Genomic DNA, 24,246 nt, shown 5'->3' with positions numbered 1-24,246 from the left:
GACCGACCCTAGATCCTTTGTCCTTTGTTGGAAGACAATAGGAAATCGGGTCGGGAGAGACAGAGTTGAGCAGAGGGACCTGAGGGGCGCCTGTAACGATGATGGGCAAAGTGTAATCGTCTGGTCTGCGAGCTGGACTGGAGTATTCGTATACTATTACGCTATTGACTGGCTGGTTGGATTCGGGATTTCCAGTGTCGTGTGCCATGCAACACTGACGACGGGCCGATGGACTGATGTCTGAGTCTTGACTGTCATTGACCAACGGAGAATGGATGGACGTTGCCTTGGCTATTGTTGCCAGGAAGCTCCCCTCGGTCACCGCTCAACACTATTCATTCTTGTCTTGATCGGCATCCTCCTCGTCCATATTGTTGGCACCCTCGCTCACAGTCTCGTGGACAGACCTCGCCCATTTGCTCGTGAGCAGCAAACCGAGACAGAGGAAGGCCAACCACAGCAAGGAAAATCGATGACGGGACTGGCTCCGGAATCCTTGAGAACTTAGGCTGGCCCTGGCCCCCACACGTCCAGACCTCTTTGAGAGTCGAGACTCAAGCCAATCCTCCCTCTTGCCCTTGTCCAAAATCGATGAGTGGAGGAAATGGAATGGGCAGCTCGATCACCGACAAAAATTCGGAGAGGGCAGACCGATGAACCATAGCCCTGGGAGATTTCGGGAGGGCCACCAGGTGAGCGGTGAGGGACCAACAATTGGTATTTTGCTGCACGGCATGCGACGAGATCTGCACAGCAAAAAAGGGATGGTGGACTCTGGAGACTGGAGGCATGGGCAGAATGGACAAGACACTGTGAAGATACAGCAGAAGTGAGAATTGTGCGTGGTATCGTGGACAGGAGACAGGTACGTACAGTGTGAGATGCGGATCCGCCCTGGAGCTCGCGACTTAGTACGTACTCGGGTGCCGGGGAAAGAGAAAGGGCGGAAGAGTGGGGCGGCAAGATGGTTTGCAAGGGACTCGAACCCAAACAAGGGAAAGAGCGGGGCTCCGAGTCAATGGCCCTGCTGCTTCTCAACTTGCTGCTCTCCGATTTCCAAGTTTCCAACCGGCAGCTGCCCCGCTTAGCCCCGCAAGTATGCTGTAATCCCGTACTGTGCACGTGAATGCGCACACACAGTCAGGCAGGCACCTTGAAGGCTACTCGGTACGTACTCAAACACTCCAGTTTCTCCGGACCTCCTATGCATCTTCCAAGTTCCAATCGCAGCTCTGACACGCCCTTCATTTTATCACGGACAAATCATGGCCTCACATGTTTGACGACCATCCTTCGAGGGGCCCATCAGTCTTCGGTTTGAGAGTCGAAGAACACTGTCCAACTGTCCAACACGTAATCGACCTTGGCTTCGTATCCTTCTATCCCACCCCAGCAGCAACAGTCTGGTCTCTACCATCAACTCGAGACTTGACCTGGAGTCAACCTGAGCCAGCTGGCTCAGACGACCTCCACCCTCATCCGTTCCCTTTGCGTCGCCCCAATCATGCGCACTCCACAATTCAGCAGATAATGAGACGATGAAATCCAATCCTACATCAGCCGAAACCATCGTCATCCCGTGTCCTGGCCACCAACCCATCCTCCGCTTCAGCCTTTCCCGCAAAAAGCAATGTCAGCATTAGCAGCAACCCAAGTGTGCCAGGCATGAAAGGGAGTGGGCATCCGCCGGTCCTTGGAGATTTCGAAAACCCCTCGTTATTGAAAGAGAATCGGAACCGTATGCCCTGCTTCTACAGCTCTGCTAAACGGTTGGGCAGCTTACCACCGACAGCAACTAGAAACCCCCGTCCTGGACCCTGATTCAGCCCCTGGCCCGTCGGTCATCCCTGCGGCGAGCATCCCGTTGCCGTTGCCGGGGCTTTCAACACCCAAAACCTCTCAATCCTACCCTTTGGCCCCTGGCAGTCACGTACCAAGCAAAACCCCGAAGGACCCCGATCGGTCACCCGGGTCGGCCATGCCACTACATCGAGCCTCGAATGTGACATCGACTATATTGGATCGCTCTGTGTCTGGTGTTTTGGCCGGGGGTCAAGACAACGACAGAGATCTGCACGCCAAAACAACCAAAAACCGTTGCAAAAAAGAATCTTCTGGCACAATCTGTCAAATGCTCGCAGGGTGGCTGCCTTTGACGCCGTTTACACGCCATCCGGACCGACATATTGGACGCTAAAACTAGCTAAATGTGTTTTGGCACATGGTACGGATAATGGTGCCAAGTTTCACATCCATATTGACTAGCACGCCCTGAGCCCTACGACCAGACGCAGAGTCCCAGCTTTGTTCGGATACAAACAAAGTGTGGGCGATATTCACGTCACGACGTCGTGTACGACTCAGTCAACCCCGTTCTGCATGACATCGAATTTCCATCTCCAAGGACCACAGCATCCAAAGCAGGTTAACAGTCCGAAGACGTTGGGGCTTAGAGAAAAAATCATAAGCCTCTCCGATTAAAAGGCTATTCTAGGCATGGTCAACCAGCTTCATCCCGCTGATGACGCCCTCAAACCCACTGCCTCCGACTGTTGCTAACGGTGCCTCCACCGCAATCGGCTGCCACACGAACCGGGCTCCGTTCCAGCCCATTATTGTCAAAAACTCCTTGGGCTCGCCATCCCCAACGTCTAGGAACGTCTGCCTGCCCCTGCCAATGAGGCTCGCATTCGTCCACGACCCCACGGGGAACGTGTAGTTGAGCGCGTACGTGCTCTCCCCTGAAAAGAGCATGACAGCGTCCACAGTCCCATTGCCAAACCACAAACCGCTGTCTCCACCGCTGAAGATGGCCCCCTTGGCGTCCGACGTGGGCTTGATCGAGAATGAAAGAGTGTAATTCCTCCCTTTTTGCGTCAGCGGAGTGGTGATACTACACGAAGACGCCAGAATGGCACCCTCGTCGCTCGTTGCGCACGTCGAGGTTGCATGGTAGTTGTTGCCCGACAAATCTTCAACCGCCGTTCCATTGCTACCTCGTCCCTGCTTGAAGTCGTATTCAACGATCGTCGATCCCGTGGACACGATTCTCCGATCAAGGTTCTGCCCCGGGGCAAGAGGCTGCAACGCAGAGAACAGGCCTTGGTAGTCAGCCTCAGCAACCTCGCCTCCCCACTGCTTATCCGCGAGAGCAGGCAGGCCATCCCTCCATTGGTAGTATCCCTCCGTCACCGTCGTTGCATTCGGGCCAAAATCGTTCCATTGCGGCGCAATGTGGCCCAGCAACGATGTACTGTCCCTTGCGGCGTTGTTTGATGCATTGGTGCGATCGAAGATATTTGGCGAAAATGGCGATCCATCGGGCGAGCCGTTGAAGATGAACTCCAAGCTGAGCTCGTGCTTTTTGCCAGGTCAGTTTGGTTATCACCTTGACACAGGTCAACTTGGTCTGTTTACTTACACCATACCACTCGCTCCACTTTCCAACCGTGTAGATGTAGTCACCTGAGTTGAGCACCTCGTAGCCGTTGTTGACAAAGTCGTAGAGCGGATTCGCCTCAAAGTTGGCCCAGTGCTGGATCGAAACGGACTTGTTGACGGTTCCGCCCACTGATGGCGCAAAGGTTCCCCAGATTCTGACCTTCTTGCCGGACGTGCCTGTAATGTACTCGTTCATCTCGTCCACAAACCGTGTGTACTCGGCAACCAGGGCGCTAGCTGATGAGCTCATACTATGATACCGCCAGTTTCAGGGATTGGGTTTGACTTACTCTTCACTCAGCGTCGGGTCGACGTACTCATCGGCACCGATTGAGACCGTCTTGGTATGGAACCAGGGTAGAAAGATCTCCCAAATCTTCTTCACCATTGGGATCGTCTCCGGGTTCGAAATGTTCAGCAAGCTCAAGTCGCTCGACAACCCCAGCTCTGGCTTCCACTGCGAAATCACGAGGGCGTGTCCGGGAGCCTCAATCTCCGGGAGGATCGTCACGCCGCGCGCTGCGCACTTTGCCTGGACATCGTCAAAGACTGAGCGGGTGTAGCTCTCGTTTGCGCGCCGGTTGAGGCCCTCGAGGGCCGGATCGTCGGAGTTCAGCCGGAAGGCGGCGTAGAGTGAGAGCATGCGCTCGCGTGAGTAGATGGCAACATTATTGTAGAGATTATCCGAGAGGTGCAGCTGGAAGGTGTTTTGCTTGAAGAAGGACATGTAGGCGCACATTTCAATGAGGAACTCAGGTGGGTAGTAGTGTCGGGCGATGTCGAGCTAATGTGTTGGTCAGGCAGTCAGCATGCGATCCATTGGCTCGTGTATCCGGCCGGGGGTCATTGATGGGCTCCGGCTCGGGAGGAAGCATTATCTCACCATCAGACCCCGGGTTCCCCATCCGGGGCTATCTGTGCCGTATCCCAACTTCAGCCCCCCGTCCCCGAGAACGAGCTGCTGTAGGACCGTCCGGGTACCCCACCACACTCCGAGCGGGCTCGCGCCCGTGATGAGTACGCCGTCGATTGTCACATTCAGAGAGTATCCCTCGGATGTCTCGCGCCCGGCAGCGTCTTTGTAGAGGCTTGCGTCATCTGCCAGCGTCAAAAAGATGGACCCTTGCTCCGGGGCGTCGCCCAGCTGGATCGGGATGTCGAGACCCAGCGACGAGGCGAGGTCTTCTGCAAAGGTTGTTGCGAAGGCGTGCAGGGTCGGCGGGATGAGAGTTTGGCCTGCCTCGTCGACGGACTCTGCGTAGGCGGAAGAGACTATGATCTTGGAGAGGGAGGAGGAGGGGATGGTCCCGCCGGTCGAGGTGTACGGTGTTGTTGGCAGGCCTGGGAGGAAGTCTGCTGTCGCTGTGGCCGCAAGGGAGACGAGGGCGGTAATGAAAAACCGCATCGTGAGGGTTGGCGTCTTGAGATCACGATGTTTGGGTTGGGGTGCGATTCATGTCGCCAATTGCAGGAATGGAGCATCTATAAGTACGGTAGAATACGTTCAATCTATTACAATTCGATCTTATCATTCAAGCATCATAGGTGTGACGCGACGGGACGTGACCTCGGCGCGCGGGGGTTCGGAGCCGGATGGGATGTTTGGTGAGGGGAACCCAGCTTGTGCGCGAACCATGGTGGCATAACTTTGTGATGAGAGCTGTGCGGTTGTAGAAGGTAGTAGCCGGATCTACGTGGATTGAGGTTTACCCCTCCAATGATGTTTCCATCACTCTGAGATACGAGAGAGCTCGTCGTGGTATGAGTGGGACTTGGTTGCTGGCGACGCGCCCGAGAGTTACGAGGCTAGCCTGATGCTGCGTACAATTCCGTTGATACTGGAGGGAAACGGCAGGAAATGCGCACCACCAGCCTGGCTTCGCAGTGTACCATAACTACCATTAGGTTTGTGCTTGGTGTAATGGCAACGTTGCAATCAACCGTTTCCCTCTGTAGTTCATCCCCCATGAATGTCCCAATCTCTCAGCCAATGTGCCAATCTCCCCGCGCTTAATCAAGTGGGGATCGGGAGCGTAAATTGCTACTGCGGAGTCGTCGTTCCGATGCTCCGTTGGACGGCGGCGGGGAAGGCGGACAGGGGCCGGGCCGGGGGTTCATCACTGAGGACGACGTTGCGTGGTATTTGAATTGTTTAAACCCAGCCTTCTGTACCGTTGCAAGCGATTAAAAGAAAGTCAAGATTTGTGCCTGGAGAGAGTGTTATCCGACTTTACGCCACATTGAGCTCAAGCGATTTCAGCTGTGCTGGTCAGGTCTTCGAAATAGTCACTAAATTATTGAGTGTGAAGGGAAGTGGGCATGTAACAAATATCGAACGAGTTTTAGCCTCATAATTCACTTTCGTACCGATAAGTGATCAGGTCTTTCCCATCAACCAGACAGATCGCCTCGATTGTTCATGATAGAGGCATGTTCAGCAGGACGATGAGCCAGACCTCTGACGTGCCTGCGGCTTCACTTTACGTCAGTGTCACACCAAGCATCTTCAAGTTAACGTGATCACACTTTGCACGTCAAGAAACATGGACTAGATTGGGCATCTATTAGAAGCAGAGTATAATGGTAAATGCCGCCCTGGATTACGATCGATAAAGCAAGCCACTCTATAAGCCGGCTACGTAGAAATATAATACAAATACACAAAGTCACGTGTCGGGCAAGTAAGGCCCTGATAATTGATGCTATCACGACCCCACACAAAAAAGAGTTTACCCCAGGTGGGGCTACTTCTCTTGGTGCTCATGCTGGGAATCGAACTCGAACTCGTAGCCTGTCGTCGAGTAGGCTCTGGGCGTAATTTATTGTTGGCCATAGACCACTCCACCACCTAGCCAGTTTGACCTGACCCGTCGACCTAGACAGGCGCCTCCTGGCTGGTGACGGGAATGGACTTGGAAGGCCCTTTATAGCCTTGCACCCGGCCATCTCTCCTTCCCTACTGGCCATCGAATGGTCTTGCAAAGTCGTACGGATGCATATTCACGCATTGCCCAACATTTGGATCCGCCCTGCAACACCTGTTCAGCAACCTTTTGGAATTTGGGCCTTCCCAGCAAAGATTTGAGCCCGGTTGGAAGTAACTCACGAGTATTCCCAGTTCCAATACTTCTTCCGACCACCTCGCGCGCAGCCTGCCTCATTTTTCATGCCGTCGTAGCATTCCTCTATATCAATGTCGCGTTTGTCTCCGTTCCCGACGTACTATGGTATTGTTAGCAATTGAATCGCGCCAGATGAACTACCCTTCGGCATCATAACAAGGTGAATGCCGGAAAAAAGAATCATGGTAAATCCTTACTTACCGAAAGCTCAAAGTCCCACTTTCTGCCCTTCGTGTCCATGATGCAGATTCTGCGGAACTCATTCTTTACGTAGCTGCCCGATAACTGAGCGCACACGATTCTAAGGTCGACGGGTGCGTTATTATTGACGTCGTATTCACCTGTTATGCCGTCCTTGAAGCATTCGGCGGATACCGTTGGGACGAAGGCGATGATGGCTGCAATAAGCAGGGACTGTATGGACTTCATAGCGGGCGATGAGGAAACGACTAAGTGAGTGGTTGAATTATCAAGGCGGTTTGGGGAAGCGGAAAGAGTTAGTGATTGAAAAGGAGACGATATTCGGTCTGAAGTAAATGTGGGCAATGCAAGTCATTTCGCATCTTTATATCAGAGATGAATAGACCTTCACCTGTCTAAGGTAGGTACTTGAGAATGGGCTCGAAACGGGTTTCGCTTAGACTTCGACATCTTGTGATGCCTCAAATGCTTTAGTGTCGAATTGCAAGGGAACTTAGGAAAGCCCCAAACTCAGGATGGTACAACAGCAATCAGCGCTGGGCGGATGGATTCTTTTACACACGGATAGCAAGGGGCTCGGGTGTTAAAAGATGTTCGCCACTATTGTGTGACACACCTACACAGTAGATCTGACAAGAACTTCGTACTCCGTCCGGCTTCCTTCAATGTTGTCTCAATTGGGTGAGTTGACCACATCGGGGCCACCCTAGGGAAACTTTCCCTCCCGAGATAGGTTTCTTTGCGCTTTGCTTGGGACCTCGGCGACAAGATCCTCGGATGACGCCAAGATCACGCACGTTGATGTGCCACAAAATTTTCCCTGCGATTTGCTCCGCGTAATACGGTTTTGGCACTGAGCGCCATACATGGGAGCTGTATGTGCATGTGTCCGTTCGGGATTTCTCCCTTATCTCTCCTACCCACACGACTCGGCCCTTATTTTCTTTGCTCTTCCAAGTTTGGAGGCTGAAGGAGAATTTCCAGAAGCGGAGCTTTCAATTTAGTTGCCTCAATCTGTACGTTTCTACATTAATGATATAAGCCCGCTCAATTGAAACCAGATCTTTCAGTCCGAGAAACAGAAGCAGCCGACCTCGATTTCATATTAAGCTTTCATTCAGGTGTAATGCATCTCTAGTCTCTTCAGCACTAGGAGAAAACTACTGCTTATGACCTCAAGATGAACCTGTATCAATTTTCGAAGTTCCTTTTTCTCGTTGCATTCATTGGCCATGGAGAGACAGCACCCGCCAAAGCCGAGTTTCGAGGCCCTAAGCCCTACGTTGGCTCCAGATTGGACCCTTACAGAACCACGCTGCCAATCAACCGGACTCTACTTGCGGGAAGCTTGAGAAAATTTGAGATCTCGACGGGTACTAGAGACTCAATCTCTCCTCGACCTCAAGAATCGCTCAAAAAACGAGTCGAGGTTTCCGTAGCTGGGAACCCCACCATAAGGTCGGGTGCAGACGCCGACGAAGTTAACGAGGACAAGCCGAGAATTCACTCTAGGTGAGTCCATTTCTCGGAAATTCGATTAATGATGATGAAGAGGCACTGATAGATGCTAGGACACTTCCACCCTCTTCCAGGAGTCTCCAGGGCAGATCAAAACTTGGAGCATTTCCCTGGGCAGGTCTTAACCCCCAAGGCACATACCCATGGACCAGAACAACCATATGCATGGCGATCTGCGAGAGAAATACATATCACATGCGAAATGCCCTGAAGGGAAAGGGGAGATGGCAAGCGTGAGTCGAAACTCTCGAGTTCTGGACCTGGTTGCCCCGACACTCTCTAGAACATCATGGTTCCCCTAGCTGATTCAACTCGCGACTTAGATGCATACTCAAGTGCAAGTCTGACGGTTCTATGACTGATATCACTGGCGAGATCTACAAGTTGAGCTTCGAGGAAGACTTTGCTCCATTGAGCTACTATAAGGGGTATCTCGATCATATCTCGGACAAAGCTGGCGTGGTGGAACCCACGAACTGGTTCCTGGATTGGAGACCCGCGTATTGAGCTGGACGTCCACCTGGATGATGTGTGATAACGCTTTGACTTTCCACATTAATGTTACCTGCCTGTCAAAGGTACACTGGCTCACTCATATTTGAGGGGCCTTACTGTAGAATTACTTTGTGCTGGACATTTGATATAGAATCAAGTCGGCAATAGCTTGGTAGAATGTTTGTGTTTCATTACCAGGAGTCTCAAGTGAAGTAGTAGGGACAATGGAGTTCCGTGCCCATCGTGCCCGTTCAAGCAGGGTCATACACTCGATCAAAAATTAAAATATGTCACAGTACCCATGCCACTACTTGGAGATTGACCTTGTCCGGTTACCACATCCCCAAGTTGATGTCGTTTCCGATTTAGATCAGGGGAGCTGAGACATAAACCCACATCGCTCCTTGCTCATAAGCCGGCATGCCACCCTGAACGGTGTTGTCGGATCTCCAGCAGCGATCCATGATGCGTCCAGCAGTACGGGCAACATTGTTACTGGGAAGTGCAGGGTATTAGCTTCATGTGATGCTCATGCGAGTCTGGAGGGGCGAGTCCGGCATACCAGTGCGTGCTCACTTCTCCGGCACCACTGCCGCTTCCAACAATCTGCGCATTACCAGCCGTACACATTGCCGTGACAGTCACAGTACCACAGTTGGCATTGAGATCGGCAAGGTAATTGATACACGTCACGGCATCAGGTGCCTGCGTAGTGCTGTTAGCGAAGCCTTCTTACTTAGGGAGGGCCATTGAGTTTTGCTGTTTGCTTACCCATGCGGAAGGCTTGCCATCGTTGCATACGAGAAACTGCTCCTGTCTCTTTTCAAGTGAGCCATCTAACACAATGTCCTTATTAGCAGATCTGCAATCAGTTCAACTTCAAGCAACTGGGGACTGATGAAGAATATCAGAGACTGACCCAGATCGGCAGCGACGGATTTAGCCGCGGCTTCAAGGGCCTCATCGACGGATAGAGCACTATCAGGGTTGGCAATGATAGTCTCGACCCATTGTTCCCAGGACCAGTCACCGACCGCAACGGTATCTCGAGAGCTTGCAAGAGGAGCAGGAGACGCAGCTGTGATAGCCACCAGGAAGAACAAAGTGATGGAAGACAGGGTGACTCGGGCCATTGCTGAAGACTTGTCTGAAAGCGGAGTCTCGAAATCTGTGCGCGAAGGAGGTTAGATGATATCTCGAGGGAGGAAGTGTACGAGTTTGTATAGTAATACCAAGCTTCATGATTGATTGCCAAAACGTCAGAGGATCTGATTCTTGATGATAGAATCTTCCGTCTTAGCTCCTGCCTCCTCACCATACCTATGATGTTGACATTGGCACAACAGTTCAGTGCAGCATCGCTGTAGCGGCTGTTACCCTTTTGCAATTGAATGTAAGTAAGCTTACATCTCCACACAGTTTACTGTGCCATGGACTTGCCTAAACGAGGCTGCGAGACTGATCCGGAGAACCCACATGCGTTCTCTTCTAGCGACCTTCTTTCTTATGCGTCAAATATCTATGTGATCGGTCGGCTGCGAAGAATGATCGGCACATCAGTCTAGGAGTTGAAGCCAAGAACCATCGTACCAAAGTCCCATCGTTTACCTCTTAGCTCCAGCTGGCAGACAGACATTTTACCGGCGGCATGCAAGCATTGGGAATGGTAGCATCCGCTGTGACGCTGGCTGGACACGAGAGTGAGAACTCACAGGCAGTCTGTGGCCTCAATGTCCCGAATCTTAGGAGGCCCCGTTGCAGCTGCCCAAGTCAGCAGTGAAACTTGAACAAGCCGGAAATTTCGAGATCAATGTATGGCCAGGTCGTTCAGTGATAACAAGTTGAAGTAGGGTGGGTTCTTAATGGAACGATTTGGCTTTTACTCGCCGTTCTATCTTCTTTCTTTTAGGGTCTGATTATTTAGGCCAGTCAAAGTGAAATCTGCATAGATTAGACTTGGACAAATGCCGAGCCTCGGCCCAACCACGCCCTTCAGGATGACAGAAGGGCCGTTGTTAGTAAGGTAAAGACGCCGAGAGGAGACGTGTGTGCCAAGACTCGTTACGCTTTCCATTCCCTACCTAAGCATGGAGGAGTGCAACTAACTGTAACCAAGCTTAATTGGACTTTGGAAAATCCACAAATAATCTTTGCAGTGTTGCATTCGACTTCCGTGCCGAAAGGCTGCAGAACCCAGTAGCATCGCTCATTGTTACTGGCGAATTGCTGAGGGAACAGAGATCAGTTCATGAATTGGTTTTCCTTGCTGTCCCCTGAAAGACGGAAGTATCTATATATCTCTCTTTTATTACATCGCGCTGTTTCTTTTCTGAGTTTGAACGCCCGGTGCCTAGCTACTACACGGAAGGAGAAAGGCGGGGGATTGCAATACATGTGAGTTTTGAAGCGGAAGTAATCACCGCGCCGGATTCCCTGAGCGAACTTTGACGTTGAGAGTGAATAAATAGACCAGCTAGTCAGGCACTACTAGTGACTCAATAGGCCAACAGCTTCATTGCCAGCCAGCCTCCTTTTCAAGTCTGGAGAGAATATCGTGGTATGACGCGGCAAAATAGCCAGGTGATGAAACCGAGGGAATCTGTTCATAGCTTAGTACAAAGGCTTAACCGACCCGAACATCATCTGCTCCGGAAACGCTGCGCCGAAGTTGCGCGTGTCTGGCGTATTTGGTATCCATGTCTTGCCCGCGACCGGGCCGGTCGCCCCACTTCGCGCCGAAGCTGTCGTGCTTTGAAGGATTTACATCCGTGACCCCCTGAGTCATCGTCAGAAGCTCATACTTATAGTTTAAAACTCGTTGCGAACATTGATATCGTCTTTAACATTGTTAAAATCTTGTCAATAGGTTCTCTTCTATCAATACAGACCTGCCGAAATCATGGACCCTCCCGTTGGACCTCTTGTAGCCTCCGCCGATCCAGCAACGGCCCCGTCCCATACCCCGCTCCACGGCCGATACACCTCCCTGGTCCCGTTGCAACCATCGCATGCGCAGGCCATCTTCAAGCATCTCGGCCGGGAAGAAAATGCTTGGCGTTGGATATACCTCTTCAATGAACCTTTTCTCGAGTTCGGACAATGCGAGGCCGCGTTCAAGGAGTGGAGCGTTTCCAAAGACCCATTGTACTTCACTATATTATCTGGCCCGGCATCGGATCCATCATCCGAGCCAGTGGGTGTGATGGCGTACCTCTCCATTGTTCCGACCCACAGACGCATTGAAATCGGATGCATCATCTTCAGTGAGCAACTTAAGCAGACGCGTGCTGCCACCGAGGCCCAGTACCTTCTCATGAAGAATGCTTTCGATTGCCTGGGTAACTACAGGCTCGAATGGAAAGCGAATCATTTGAACACGCCGAGCCTCGCAGCTGCTGAGAGGTTAGGGTATACGTATGAAGGCATTTTCAGGTAAGACATCTATGGAGCTCATTCTCGGTCGGCAACTGACAATTATCAGAAAACACATGGTTGTCAAGGGGAGGCGCAGAGATACAGCTTGGCTCAGCATCACAGATGATGAGTGGCCAGTTATCAAGGGTGGCTTGGAAGCGTGGTTGGGCGAGGAAAACTTTGATGAGGATGGTAAACAACGCAAAGGCCTGAAGCAGTGCCGAGAAGAATTGAAGGCATGAAGCAATGTCTTCAAGACGGCCTTTCAGCTGAGTTCTTTGGAGCTCTAGTCAGGGTGAAGGAGACGAAGTGGCAAGAGCAAGTCTCCGTAGCAACGGTGAACATTTATTAGCCGCAAACGAGTCATAACGTTGGCAAGGTTTCCGGCGCAACCCATGCTGGTCAAAAACTGCACCGGATATGCAATTGCTTTTCTAGCCAAATGAATAGCTTGCTGCTACTACGAGCGAAGGATTTGACGGAAATGTGTCATATCTCCAACTTCCCCAGTCTTGGCCTTAGCGATCCTGCATATCCCCCGCAGTTGGATTGGAGCTTAATAGGACAAGATCAGTGCTTCGGGATTTTAGGCTAATACCACAAATCCCCGAGTAAGGCCTCATACGGTGCCGGTCTCTCGGAAAAGCGCCGCACATTCCCCCGTGGTCTCGTAAACGGCTGTCGACTACGGCTGAGATCTCTTCTCGGTGTGGAAATCGACACAAGACGATGGAGGTTTTCCTTCGGTGCTGCGGGGTTGACTGGAGTCTTGGGGCACCCTAAAGTTTAATAAGGTGGTGAAAGCCAGCTTGGAACCACCTGTCAAAGGGGCCAGTAGCTTGGATGTTACTCAGGAGTCAGTGATCTCACGATGAGATTCGGACTTCTAACATTAGCCCTCTCCGGGTTTGGCCGGGCTCAAAATTCAACCTTCCAAAACCCCATCATCAGCGGCTTCAACCCGGACCCGAGCTGTATCTTTGTTCCAGAATTGGGCAATACCTTCTTCTGTGCCACATCTAGTTTCCTCGCCTTCCCTGGTTTACCTATCTACGCAAGTCGAGACTTGATTCACTGGAAACATGTTTCCAACGCATTAAGTCGAGCAGATCAGCTGCCAGGTCTAGCATTTCTGCCAAAGGCCACCAGCGGCATGTATGCCCCCACGTTGCGCTTCCACGAGGGCAAGTTTTATGTTCTATGCACTCTTGTGAACCAGCAACTCCCGAGAACCAACGATAGTCGTTGGGACAACTTCATCCTCACATCGACAGATCCCTACAGCTCAGATTCCTGGTCAGATCCGGTCCACTTCAGCTTCCCTGGTTTCGACCCGTCGCCATTCTGGGACGATGATGGAAATACATACGTCTCGGGTGCGCACACGGCCGCATACTACCCAGGAATAATGCACGCGCCGCTCGACTTGGAAACCGGCGAAATCGGAAACGTTATCATGCCCTGGAACGGTACCGGTGGGCGCTCTCCTGAGGCCCCTCATATCTGGAAACGTGATGGATGGTACTATCTGCTCCTCGCTGAAGGCGGCACACGCGAGAACCATATGGTCACAATGGCTCGATCAAAGAGTCTAAAGGGACCATACGATCCAGCGCCGGGAAATCCACTGTTGACTTCTGCGAACGACACCAGCTCCTACTTCCAAGCTGTCGGGCACGCTGATCTATTCCAGGATGCGGATGGAAATTGGTGGTCAGTCGCATTGGCAACGCGGGCTGGTGGCACCTATGGCCAGGATCCTGGGGCATACTTCGGCAACCTGCCGATGGGAAGAGAGACAGTGCTTACACCCGTCACCTGGGAAGAGGGCGAGTTCCCAGTCTTCACGCCGGTCACTGGCGACGTCTCTGGCTGGCCTCTACCCACGGACGCTATAATAGAAAAGGGGGAAGGTCAACTCAGCAACGCGGACGATGTCATCACCTTTCCGCCGGGAAGTAGTTTGCCCATTCACTTCATCCACTGGCGTCTTCCAAAGGCCAGAAACTATATAGTCTCGCCACCGGGTCATTGGAATACATTAGCGCTGAAGTCTTCCGTCCTGAATCTCACAGCTTTCGACGCCGACTTTGCCTTGGGACGTGGTCAGACTTTCGTCGGACGGCGGATGGCTCACTCACTCTTCAAATTCCGCGTTGACGTCGACTGGGCAAAGTCACTTACAAAGGAAGAGATGGAGGTCGGTGTATCGATCATACAAGATCAAGCACAGCACTTTGATCTCGGCATCGTCATGCTGAGGCCGGAGGGGCGCGAGGATCTCCGACCGCACCTTCGGTTTCGTGGCATTTCGGAAACGCCGTACAGGGCAACTGAACATCCGCCGAACGAGGTTTACCCTCTTCCCGACGGCTGGGCCGGACAGAAGATCTCTCTCCAGATTGAGGCTGTAAACAGCACTCATTTCGTATTCTCCGCTGGCCTTGCTGGCCCCAGGCAAGACTCAAATGTCAGAGTTTTCGGGCATTGCAAGGGGACTGAGCTGGTCCCTTATTACTCTGGTGAAATCACACCAACTGAAGATAACGTGGATTCTTACTGACGAAGACACTATTAGGTTCTGTTATAGGCATTTACGCAACATCTAACGGGAAGCATGGAGAGCAGGCTTTCGAGACTTACATCTCCAACTGGCGGTACACTGGAATCAGACAGCTCAGGAGCCAGAAGGATGTTGATGATGCCGATAGCTCTGGGGTTTAGAGTGGTATGATCGAATCCTCCTCACCACTCGCGAGACTACCGTCAGGTGTTGTTCAAACTATTTCTTTGACAATGGATCCTGCCAAGAGTTACCCTGCAAACTATTCGTGTGGGAGCCGGAGCCACCTTAAGACCCATTTCTCCGAAGCAATCCATCATCAAGACGCAACATATGAAGTAAATCAATGCCATCATCGGGTGTAATGTCCACCCGTTTGCCCGCTCGGGGTAACATCGCGGCGGCTGCTAGGGCCTGGGAGTCCAGGTTCCACCGACGGCCCTCAGCCTGGCTCGTACACTGTAATAGTTGAATGCTCCTAGCTCCCCTAATCGGCCTCCTAAACAGATTTTCACGCCGACATACCTCGGCAGGTCCATCGATGTCGTTATAATACGCATCGGACTATTATCGCCCAAACATTAACGACCTCTGGAACTATCGGTCAAAGCGGGGGACCCTGAACCCTGAAACCACCAATACCACATTTGCAACCGATATCGTCGGTGAGCTGGTGTCGAGCTCGGGACGGTCGGACGCCAAGTTTGAAACATGAAACTCTAAATGAGGGTATATAAGGACTAACGCGTTTGCGCGGGAAAACTGTCCCCATGATCTGATCAACCTCGTCCAACGATAGACGCAGTCAGGTATTAAACGACGTAGACATAAACCTAATCAAACCCAAAGATGGCGACGGCATTCTTGATGGGCGGGTACAACTTCAAGCCCGACTCTGATATCCCAGACTTAACAGGAAAGGTCATCCTCGTGACCGGTGGTAATGCCGGCCTCGGACTGGAGACGATCCGGCAGATTGCAAAGCACAACCCCGCGCATATCTACCTCGCAGGGCGCTCGAAGGAAAAGGGAGAGGCTGCAATCGAAGCACTGAAGAAAGAAGGCTCCAGCGTTGCGCCGATTTCTCATCTGCCGCTTGAGTTGTCCTCCTTCGAGAGCATCAAAGCTGCCGCGAAACAGTTTAATGAGACTTCTTCTCGGCTGGACCTGCTCGTCAATAATGCTGGAATTATGGCGACGCCCGAGGGGCTCACAAAGGAGGGTTACGAGATCCAATTTGGCACAAACCACATGGGTCATGCACTCTTCACTCAACTCCTGATGCCCACCTTAAAGAAGACGGCGACCGAGAACCCAGACGTGAGGGTCGTATTTCTCTCCTCGGGCGCGGAAGGCTGGGCGCCCAAAGACAGTTACCAATTCGACAAGCTCAAGACCAAGATGCCCGAAACTCCCAGCCGTTATCGCTACGGGATATCGAAGGTGGCCAACATTCACTATGCTGCTGCCCTCGCCGAGCGGCACCCCGAGCTCAAAATTGTCAGTGTGCACCCGGGTGTCGTCGACACAAATCTGGCACAGTCCATTATCAACAAGTCCAACTTCATCTTGGGCACGATTGTGTACCTCGGCACTAAAATTGTAGCCGTCAGTCCTCAAAAGGGCGCACTCAATCAGCTCTGGGCGTCCTTCAACCCGGACGTCAAGAGCGGCACTTTCTACTTCCCAGTTGGCGTCACCGGTAAAGGTACGAGGTTGAGCAATGACAAGGACAAGAGGGAGGAGTTGTGGAAATGGACCGAAGACGAACTCCGGAGTCATTTGTAGCGGGATATCCGCAACTGGCCGAGCAGGAAAGAGACAACTCACAAAGACCAGTGCCACCAGTGACCGAAGAAGGGACTTCGTGTTTTTCTTTTTCCTTCTAGCGTAATGCGGAGACAGAAATAAAGTGTTCCAAGGACCGGCAGTTTCATGTATGTTGAATCTCCATGGCCAGAATCCGGTGGCTAAAGTGTGTAAGCTTGAATGTTGCTGCATGAACCACTACCAAGTCGGTTTTTGCTGCCGTTCGAAATTGCGCCGTGAGTTGGCAAAACCTACTCGAGTAGGTTAGATCCAATCCATAAGCCCACCATGAATCAGCATAATCCGACGCTAAAAGCAGGTGAGTCGCAAAGTTCGGAACCCGATAAAAAAGGAACCAAGGGCCCCCTGGTCCACGTAGATGACGGAAATGTCCACTGTCGGATCAAGCCCGAAGTTCACCCAAATTCATTTGTCTAAACTTGTCACCCACAAACATGCCCGTCTTGAGGTAATCCTAATTCGGGACCGATAATAGGAGGCCTGCTCGCCCCTAACAGCTTCCCGTCGGCTGACAGGGCAAGTTTACGCGGAAGTCCGTATCCGTCGAAAGGAGAGGCTCTGTCCCCACAAGGCAGGCGGCTCGTCGGTCCTCGCATGCTTGGAGTGCAATTAGGGCTTTAAGGTTAATCACACCACTTTCGGTAAAGCCCGGGCTCTCCGTTCTCGTTCGTCATCAAGTTCTTAACGAGACGACGGCGGAATGAGCCTCACGAAAGACAGGAATCAACTCTCGACAGGTTTTCGTAACTACTTACAACGATCAATGTTGTTGGCTGGAAAGGAACATGCCTTGTTGGAGTAAGTTGGCAGATGCATGTCGCCTTGTCACACACCTGCAGAATCCTTACCTCACCTCCCTTCTTGGCATTTATTTTCTATGGAAACTTCCCCTTTCAAACAGATTCACACAGGGAAACACTGGGTCAGCCGCAATTGCTGGTGGGTAAAAGACCGTGATTTTCTGGGGCTTTCTGGATCCCAAGAAGTCCATGATCGGATCGATCGGCAAGTCAAGCCTATGCCAAGAGGAAGCCAAGATGCCACTGAGATTGGGATACTACCTGAAGAGGCAGTTTCTTCATTGCCGCCACGCGTCGGGGGTGATGAAATCGACTCGATCAGACGGTCTAGAAGTCTTGGAAGGTGACCTCTGATCATGTCTCGGTATTTCGCTGGTAGGGCGACTTACACCGACTTTGGGTGTAGGTTCCCTTCAGCCCTGTTCGTCTCAAGTCCACAATGACCGGGTATGATCCCATCGTCAGACTTGGGTCATCGGATACTGGGCGACCGATTCGCCTAATATACTGCTCCCCACGTGCTAGCTTCGCGCCGCGGGCTTACATGATTTGAAGCTTAGATGATCAAAGCCAGTGTGGGGAGTCGCCTCCTCTTTTCGGTCCTTCGGGGCAACACTCCGGCGCTGCAAGGTCAGATTAAAGGTGGTTTTGAAATCATGGGCTCCTCTTAGCTCCTTCCAGAGACCGGGGAGATAGACAACGGTGATGCCGACTATCCGGCGTGGGAGCCGCACCGTATCCAGTTGCGGAGATCCAACGAGCCTCCAACGAGCTGCAACTAAATGAAAGGGGAAGAGGAGGTCTACAGATTTACATGTTCGACAACATCATATAAGTATCGTCTTTTCTGCCCACCTCTTTTGCTTCTATTCTCGATACCCCATCGTGCTTCTTCATTCACTCTCTTTTCAACCACATTCTTTTTTTTTTTTACCGACTCTAGTCTTTCATTCGACATTTCTGTACATACTCGGAAGTATCTCACGTGTTGATCACATACCAAAACAAATCAAGAAACGATGAAGTTCCTCTCCGTTGTCGCGGGCCTTAGCGCCCTGGCTGCCGCCGCCCCCGCCGAGCTCGACACCCGTGCCTCATGCACCTTCACCGACGCCAAGACGGCCATGTCCAAGAAGACCTCCTGCACCGATATCGTCCTCAACGGCATCAAGGTCCCCGCCGGCGAGACCCTCGACCTCACTGGCCTCAAGGACGGAACCAAGGTTACCTTCAAGGGCACCACCACCTTTGGCTACAAGGAGTGGGAGGGCCCCCTCATCGCCATCGGCGGTAAGAAGGTCAGCGTTGTCGGTGCTTCCGGCAACTCCATCTCCTGCGAGGGTGAGCGCTGGTGGGACGGCAAGGGAGGCAACGGTGGCAAGAAGAAGCCCAAGTTCTTCAAGGTCAAGATCAACGACGGTTCCATCTCTGGCTTGAACGTCAAGAACACACCGGCCCACGGGTTCTCCATCAACAGCGTCTCCGGCCTCAAGGTGTAAGTCGTAACTCAATGCAAGCTTTATGAAATCCACGCTAACTCATTGTTCTCTAGCTCCAACATCCTTTTCGACAACAAGGATGGTGACTCCAAGGGAGGCCACAACACCGATGCCTTCGATGTCGGTCAGTCCTCTGACGTGACCATCTCCGGCGCCAAGGTCTACAACCAGGACGACTGCCTGGCCATCAACTCCGGTACCGGTATCACTTTCGAGAACGGATACTGCTACGGCTCCCACGGTCTCTCCATCGGCTCCGTTGGTGGACGTACCGACAACACCGTCCAGAACATCATTATCCGCGACTCGACCATCGAGAAGGCCGACAACGGTATCCGTATCAAGACCATTGCCAACAAGACCGGTAAGGTCAACGGTATCACCTTCGAGAACATCACCCTGAAGAACATCAACAAGAAGGGCATTGTCATCCAGCAGGACTACGAGAACGGCAGCCCTACTGGCAAGCCCACCGCTGGTATCCCCATCACCGATGTCACCGTCAAGAACGTCAAGGGTACCGTCGCCGCCAAGGGCACCAACGTGTACATCCTTTGCGCCAAGGGTGCCTGCTCCAACTGGAAGTGGTCTGGTGTCTCCGTCACCGGTGGCAAGTCCTCTTCCGAGTGCTCTGGCATTCCATCCGGCTCCGGCGCCAAGTGCTAAATGCCCGATGATGGGAAACTCAGGAGCGGTGCTCCTGAGTTCAAGTTGCCTTGACTGGAAATTTTCAGGAAAAAGTTGCGAGTGATGGCCTGGTGACTTAGGTAGAGGTTGTGCTATGAGAGTCCCACTTGGGATCTCGTATGGCTTGTCATCGTTCGATTCTTAGATACCCTTCGCGGAATATATTTCAAATAATATTCACTTCGTTCAGTCCGTTGATGTGAATCAGAGAATGGTCGTGCCTGTATACTTGCGAGGCCTGTGAAACTCACAGAGCTGTAAGCTGCTTCCACTCACGTGCTGCGGAGAGCGGGTAGTTAAAGGACGATGACGGAGGAGGTGGAAGGATAGTGATGTAGGTGCAGTAGTTCCTTGCTCTTTCATTCGTAGACGGCGTCAGCCAAACAGACATGTCCAAGAGGCAGAGAATTAGAGGAGGGGAAACGGACGGATCAAGGGCATCGGGTGAGTAGGCTGGTTCCTGATGTAGACTGTGCTGGGCCCTAGGATCAGCAACGAGGGTACTGGATCAAATCGCATTTACGGGCAACTCTTTTTAGTAGAGACATCGACAAGGTCGTATGATCACTTTGAGCGGGCTTAAAGAGCCGTGGGACAGGTATAAAAACCTTTGCGGCATTGTACGAATCCGCAAACAAGTTTCACAGAGACGCTGTCGCTGGTGGCTTGGAATCGAGACACCAGGCACACAAGCAAAGTCCTTGTCCAATCAAGACGAACACACGATTTCTTATTGTCATACATACTCTGAGACCCTACATGCAGCCTGCCTCAAGATTGGACACGACGGTTCAAGATCAGCATGTGCGAAACGTGGCTTTTTGTTTGCTCATCTGTTTACTACGGAGTACTATAGACACAAATAGCTCCGCTCACTACCTTACTTTCTCATACTTCTCTCCGCACAACACAATCCGCAACTTCCCTCTCGCCTAATTTTTCTTGGCATCTGCTGTTAGTGAATGAGTGAGCCTACCACCAAATTACTAACAGCCGAAAACTCTTCACCTCCCCTTGCCGGAGCCCGCATCCGCGATGGCCTCACAGCCGCCGTCGGGCACCGGACTGATGTCGGCCGACCAAGCCGACCCCGAACCAGGCTCCGGGACACCTCCGGAGCCGAACCCCACCTCAAGAGCTAAGCGACGCCGCGACGTCGAGGCACAGCCGACCCGGCCCAGCCTAACGGGAAGCCAGCTTGATGCCACCACCGACGCCCCTACCTCGGCCGAGGGGCCCGCAGCCTCTACCGCATCTGCTCCGAGCGGATCTGCCACAGGGTCCGTCTTGACAGCCCTTGCAGAAGAAGCTAGACAGTACGAGGCACGGAAAGACGTCTTTCTGACCATTGCACGGTCCGTCGACAGCGTTGTCGCCAGCTTTGACGGTTCTAGAAAGCAGATCGCGAAAGAAGCCACTGCCTATGTCATTCAAACCCTCAAGAGACTGATCAATCACGAGACAAGCCCAATAGCGGCCCGGAGTTGGGCGGCTGTCGTCGCACCGATGGCGGGCAACACCACTGCGGCGACCCGGAGCGGCCAGAGCTGCCAGAGCTCTGCCCGCCCGAAGGCCACACTCCCCGCCGAGGATCAGCCGCAGGCGCAGCCGAAGGAGGACCTCCGCATCTTTGCCCGCGTCCCGGAAGAAAGCTTAGCGGCCGCTCGGAAGATCGCACCGTTCGCCGTACGACAGATCGTCTGTAAGGCCGTTGGCCTGGGGCTAGCGGACCTTCCCCACGTCTACCATATCAGCACAGGTTACTCTCTGAAGCCGCGAAACAAGCAAATACAGGAAAGACTACTTGCAAGTAAGGCAAAGCTGGCGGAATGCCTCGGCGCCCACCAGGTCGAGACGCCTATCAAGTGGTACACTTACGTTGTGCCGCGATGCCCAACAAAACTACACAGCATTGGCGGGGACGTCCTGGACCCAGCCACACTCGTTGAAGATGAGGTCTTCGCACAGACAGGACAGAAGCCTGTCCTTGCTCGACCGTCCCGCCTTGGGCCCAACCCAGTCACGAACGAAATATCTTGGCTCATATCATTCACATCAGAGGTCACGCCCTTCAGGCTCTTCAACCAAAGCGGCAGATCTCTGCCCGTCAAGAAACGAAGGACGCTCATCCGACACGACCCCGGCTGCCAGGGCTACCACTCCAACCGGTTCTGCGGACGACGACCGATCTGCAGCAACTGCGGAAGACCTTCCGATTCACACGAAACGGGACCCTGCATGGCCAGGCCCCAATGTGCCAACTGCTGCGGCCCCTTCCAAGCCAGCCACACAGACTGCCCAGCGAGGCCCTCGGCCGTAAACGGCGTCGTCTCCCTTCCCGGTCGAAAGGAGCGGGCTCGGATCCGGAAGGCCGGCCAGAAAGCATCGGACACTCTGTACAAGGCTACTCGATCCGACAGTAGCCAGGAGGCGGCAGGCGTCCCTACCTCCACCAGCCAGAACCAGCAACCCGGCGCCAAGCGCGCGCGCACGAGAACGCCCTCCGCAAGCTCGATCGTTTGCCTCGGTGACGGAAGCACTGACAGCAGCAGCATGGATGAAGACGAGGCGGACGAAGGCGAAGGCGAAGACTCCCCCGACAACACCTCCATCGACCGTCCCGTGCTACCCATGCCAAGCAGGAGCCAACGGGCAGCACAGAAGCCAAACTACAACGTCGCGAATGCCTACACCCACCTCGAACTCGACTCGGAGACGTAAGCCGAGAGCGGCGACCCCACGGATGCTACGCGTTGCGCAGGGCAACGTCGGAAAGATCTCCCCGGCGCACACGGCTTTCCTGCAGCTCTGCTGGGAGGCTCAGATAGATGTGGTCCTCGTCCAGGAACCCTGGACGGGCTGGAAGGACGGAAACGTGCAACTGAACACGCACCCGGGTTTCGACTCTTTCGTCCCGGTCGACTTCTGGGACAGCGAAGGAACCAGACCAAGAGTATTGACCTACACACGCAAAGGGATAGGGATGACGGTGGAGCAGCAGAGGCCTGTCCACACGAGAGACGTACTGTGGCTGGTGGTCGACAAAACGACGACTATCGTCAACGTGTACAGACAACCCCGCGACCCCCACAGCCGCACAACAGGGATACTGCTAGAACTCAAACCCCCGGAGCGAGCTTTGATCGCGGGTGACTTCAACGCGCATCACTACTCTTGGGAGCCCGGGACGAGGAACGGGAACCGGGGAGATGACATCGCAGGCTGGGCAGACGGCCACAATCTCTCTCTTATCAGCGAAGTTGGGGTGGCAACCCAGGATTGCGGACATGTCCTGGACCTGGCTTTCTCTAATATCCCTTTTGCGCACGCGCAGGTCAGCCCACAGCTACACCCGGGAGCTGACCACGAGGCCATCGTGGCCGTCATACCACTACTCAAACGCCCAGTGTCACAGGGAGAGGGCCACCCGCAGCCACGGCCACTGTCAGTGCCCGACTCGGCGCTGCCTCGGCTGAGAGACCTGATCGAAGGGGGCTAGCTGCGATGCCCAATCTGGGGGATCAACCTACTCCGGAAGACCTGGACGGGCAGGCAAGTCACATCGTCGAGCTCTTCTCCCGAGCCATTGAGGCGGTCGGCAAGAAGAGAGGAAAACATGGTAAAGGCGCGGCTTGGTGGACGGAGGAATGCGCAGAGGCCCACAGAGCATACCGTGCTGCCCGCAACCAACAAGCCTGGGAGACGGAGCAAGATGCGCACCTTTATCTAATGGAGAAACGAAAGGCGTTCCTGAGCACGGTGAGGAAGGCTAAGCGAGCATACTGGGCCGGAAAGATCGATGGAGTCGCTTCAGACCGGGACCTGTACCAGATCATGGGTTGGCGGAAGGCGAGCCTACTGACCAGAGCACCCCCATTGGTTGTGGACAACCAGACGATCGAGGATACTAACGAAAAGGCTCAAGCGCTTCGGGGAGCCCTTCTCGACAGGTTTAGTGCGGAAGATGACGCACCGGGTGACCCGTTTGACGTACCCGTCGTCCCGAGGCGAGCGATTACTTGGCAGGACAATGTTAGCGGAGAAGAAGTGAAGACGGCCACCTTAACAAAGACAACGACCCCTGGTGTGGACGGCATCACAACACGCCTCCTCCAGGCATGCTGGGATGTCATCTCGGAACCGGTCAGGCAGCTATTCCAGTCCTGTATGCGGGCCGGCCACTTTCCTCTGCCCTTCCGCAGAGCTGAGGTGGTCATGATCCAGAAGGCCGGCAGGGATGCCTCCAAGCCCGGGTCCTGGCGGCCGATCGCGCTCCTCTCGTGCCTGGGCAAGGGACTAGAGCGACTGATAGCCAGAAGGATGGCGTCCCTGGCGATTGTCGAGCGCATCATCAGTCCGCAACAGATCGGGGCTCTACAAGGCAGGTCAGCCGTCGATCTGACGACCTGCCTCACCCACGACATCGAGATGGCCCTCCTAAAAGGACTCACGGCGACACTTCTGACTATGGACGTAAAAGGGGCGTTCGACTCCGTCCTTCGGAACCGGCTCGTCATTAGACTGCGTCAGCAGGGATGGCCACATGGCCTGACCAGACTGATCTTTAGCTTCTGCTGCAACCGCACCGCTAGAGTCCGACTGGAAGAAAGCACAACGGAGTACTTCCCGCTGTCATGCGGGCTGCCTCAGGGGTCACCACTATCTCCCATTGCCTT

General features: G+C 53.4%; 9 protein-coding genes across 9 annotated transcripts; 6 read left to right on the top strand and 3 right to left on the bottom strand.

The window, feature by feature from the left end:
- Positions 1-1,493: 1,493 nt before the first annotated feature.
- BDP55DRAFT_56620 (uncharacterized protein) lies at positions 1,494-2,344 on the top strand. Its single transcript, XM_060570490.1, has 2 exons — positions 1,494-1,738; positions 1,800-2,344. Exons 1-2 carry the CDS (start codon positions 1,666-1,668, stop codon positions 2,195-2,197), a joined length of 471 nt encoding a protein of 156 aa, XP_060421615.1. The 5' UTR covers positions 1,494-1,665; the 3' UTR covers positions 2,198-2,344.
- Positions 2,345-2,490: 146 nt separating this feature from the next.
- On the bottom strand, positions 2,491-4,846 carry BDP55DRAFT_735376 (family 20 glycosyl hydrolase; the record flags this gene model as incomplete). The annotated part of the gene is made up of 4 exons (XM_060580312.1): positions 2,491-3,360; positions 3,422-3,674; positions 3,732-4,225; positions 4,325-4,846. 4 exons carry the CDS (start codon positions 4,844-4,846, stop codon positions 2,491-2,493), a joined length of 2,139 nt encoding a protein of 712 aa, XP_060421614.1.
- Positions 4,847-6,543: 1,697 nt separating this feature from the next.
- BDP55DRAFT_735375 (uncharacterized protein) lies at positions 6,544-6,992 on the bottom strand (the record flags this gene model as incomplete). The annotated part of the gene is made up of 2 exons (XM_060580311.1): positions 6,544-6,663; positions 6,765-6,992. 2 exons carry the CDS (start codon positions 6,990-6,992, stop codon positions 6,544-6,546), a joined length of 348 nt encoding a protein of 115 aa, XP_060421613.1.
- A 952-nt stretch (positions 6,993-7,944) lies between these two features.
- On the top strand, positions 7,945-8,789 carry BDP55DRAFT_639272 (uncharacterized protein; the record flags this gene model as incomplete). Its single annotated transcript, XM_060573228.1, has 3 exons — positions 7,945-8,276; positions 8,357-8,515; positions 8,606-8,789. The coding sequence occupies 3 exons, from the start codon at positions 7,945-7,947 to the stop codon at positions 8,787-8,789; spliced, it is 675 nt and encodes a 224-aa protein (XP_060421612.1).
- Positions 8,790-9,142: 353 nt separating this feature from the next.
- BDP55DRAFT_721873 (uncharacterized protein) lies at positions 9,143-9,910 on the bottom strand (the record flags this gene model as incomplete). Its single annotated transcript, XM_060578532.1, has 4 exons — positions 9,143-9,272; positions 9,340-9,482; positions 9,549-9,613; positions 9,697-9,910. 4 exons carry the CDS (start codon positions 9,908-9,910, stop codon positions 9,143-9,145), a joined length of 552 nt encoding a protein of 183 aa, XP_060421611.1.
- A 1,766-nt stretch (positions 9,911-11,676) lies between these two features.
- BDP55DRAFT_568467 (acetyltransferase) lies at positions 11,677-12,433 on the top strand (the record flags this gene model as incomplete). Its single annotated transcript, XM_060570687.1, has 2 exons — positions 11,677-12,209; positions 12,259-12,433. The coding sequence occupies 2 exons, from the start codon at positions 11,677-11,679 to the stop codon at positions 12,431-12,433; spliced, it is 708 nt and encodes a 235-aa protein (XP_060421610.1).
- A 629-nt stretch (positions 12,434-13,062) lies between these two features.
- Positions 13,063-14,915, top strand: BDP55DRAFT_735372 (beta-xylosidase; the record flags this gene model as incomplete). The annotated part of the gene is made up of 2 exons (XM_060580310.1): positions 13,063-14,713; positions 14,770-14,915. 2 exons carry the CDS (start codon positions 13,063-13,065, stop codon positions 14,913-14,915), a joined length of 1,797 nt encoding a protein of 598 aa, XP_060421609.1.
- Positions 14,916-15,519: 604 nt separating this feature from the next.
- BDP55DRAFT_687719 (short chain dehydrogenase) lies at positions 15,520-16,746 on the top strand. Its single transcript, XM_060576593.1, has one exon. The coding sequence runs from the start codon at positions 15,604-15,606 to the stop codon at positions 16,540-16,542; it is 939 nt and encodes a 312-aa protein (XP_060421608.1). The 5' UTR covers positions 15,520-15,603; the 3' UTR covers positions 16,543-16,746.
- Positions 16,747-18,403: 1,657 nt separating this feature from the next.
- On the top strand, positions 18,404-19,549 carry BDP55DRAFT_568486 (endopolygalacturonase; the record flags this gene model as incomplete). The annotated part of the gene is made up of 2 exons (XM_060570688.1): positions 18,404-18,879; positions 18,937-19,549. The coding sequence occupies 2 exons, from the start codon at positions 18,404-18,406 to the stop codon at positions 19,547-19,549; spliced, it is 1,089 nt and encodes a 362-aa protein (XP_060421607.1).
- Between the last annotated feature and the right edge of the window lie 4,697 nt (positions 19,550-24,246).

Source organism: Colletotrichum godetiae (assembly GCF_030913485.1).
Source record: "Colletotrichum godetiae strain CBS 193.32 chromosome Unknown BDP55scaffold_116, whole genome shotgun sequence".
NCBI classification, from domain to species: domain Eukaryota; kingdom Fungi; phylum Ascomycota; class Sordariomycetes; order Glomerellales; family Glomerellaceae; genus Colletotrichum; species Colletotrichum godetiae.
The sequence above is the reverse complement of the archived record's forward strand: the minus strand, read 5'-3'. Positions and strand labels throughout refer to the sequence as shown.

Bases quoted from the DNA above. Each gene is read 5' to 3' on its own strand.
- BDP55DRAFT_56620 (XM_060570490.1), top strand. From the start codon at position 1,666: ATGAAAGGGAGTGGGCATCCGCCGGTCCTTGGAGATTTCGAAAACCCC. The intron at 1,739-1,799 runs GTATGCCCTGCT...GACAGCAACTAG, and splicing joins ATTGAAAGAGAATCGGAACC to AAACCCCCGTCCTGGACCCT.
- BDP55DRAFT_687719 (XM_060576593.1), top strand. From the start codon at position 15,604: ATGGCGACGGCATTCTTGATGGGCGGGTACAACTTCAAGCCCGACTCT.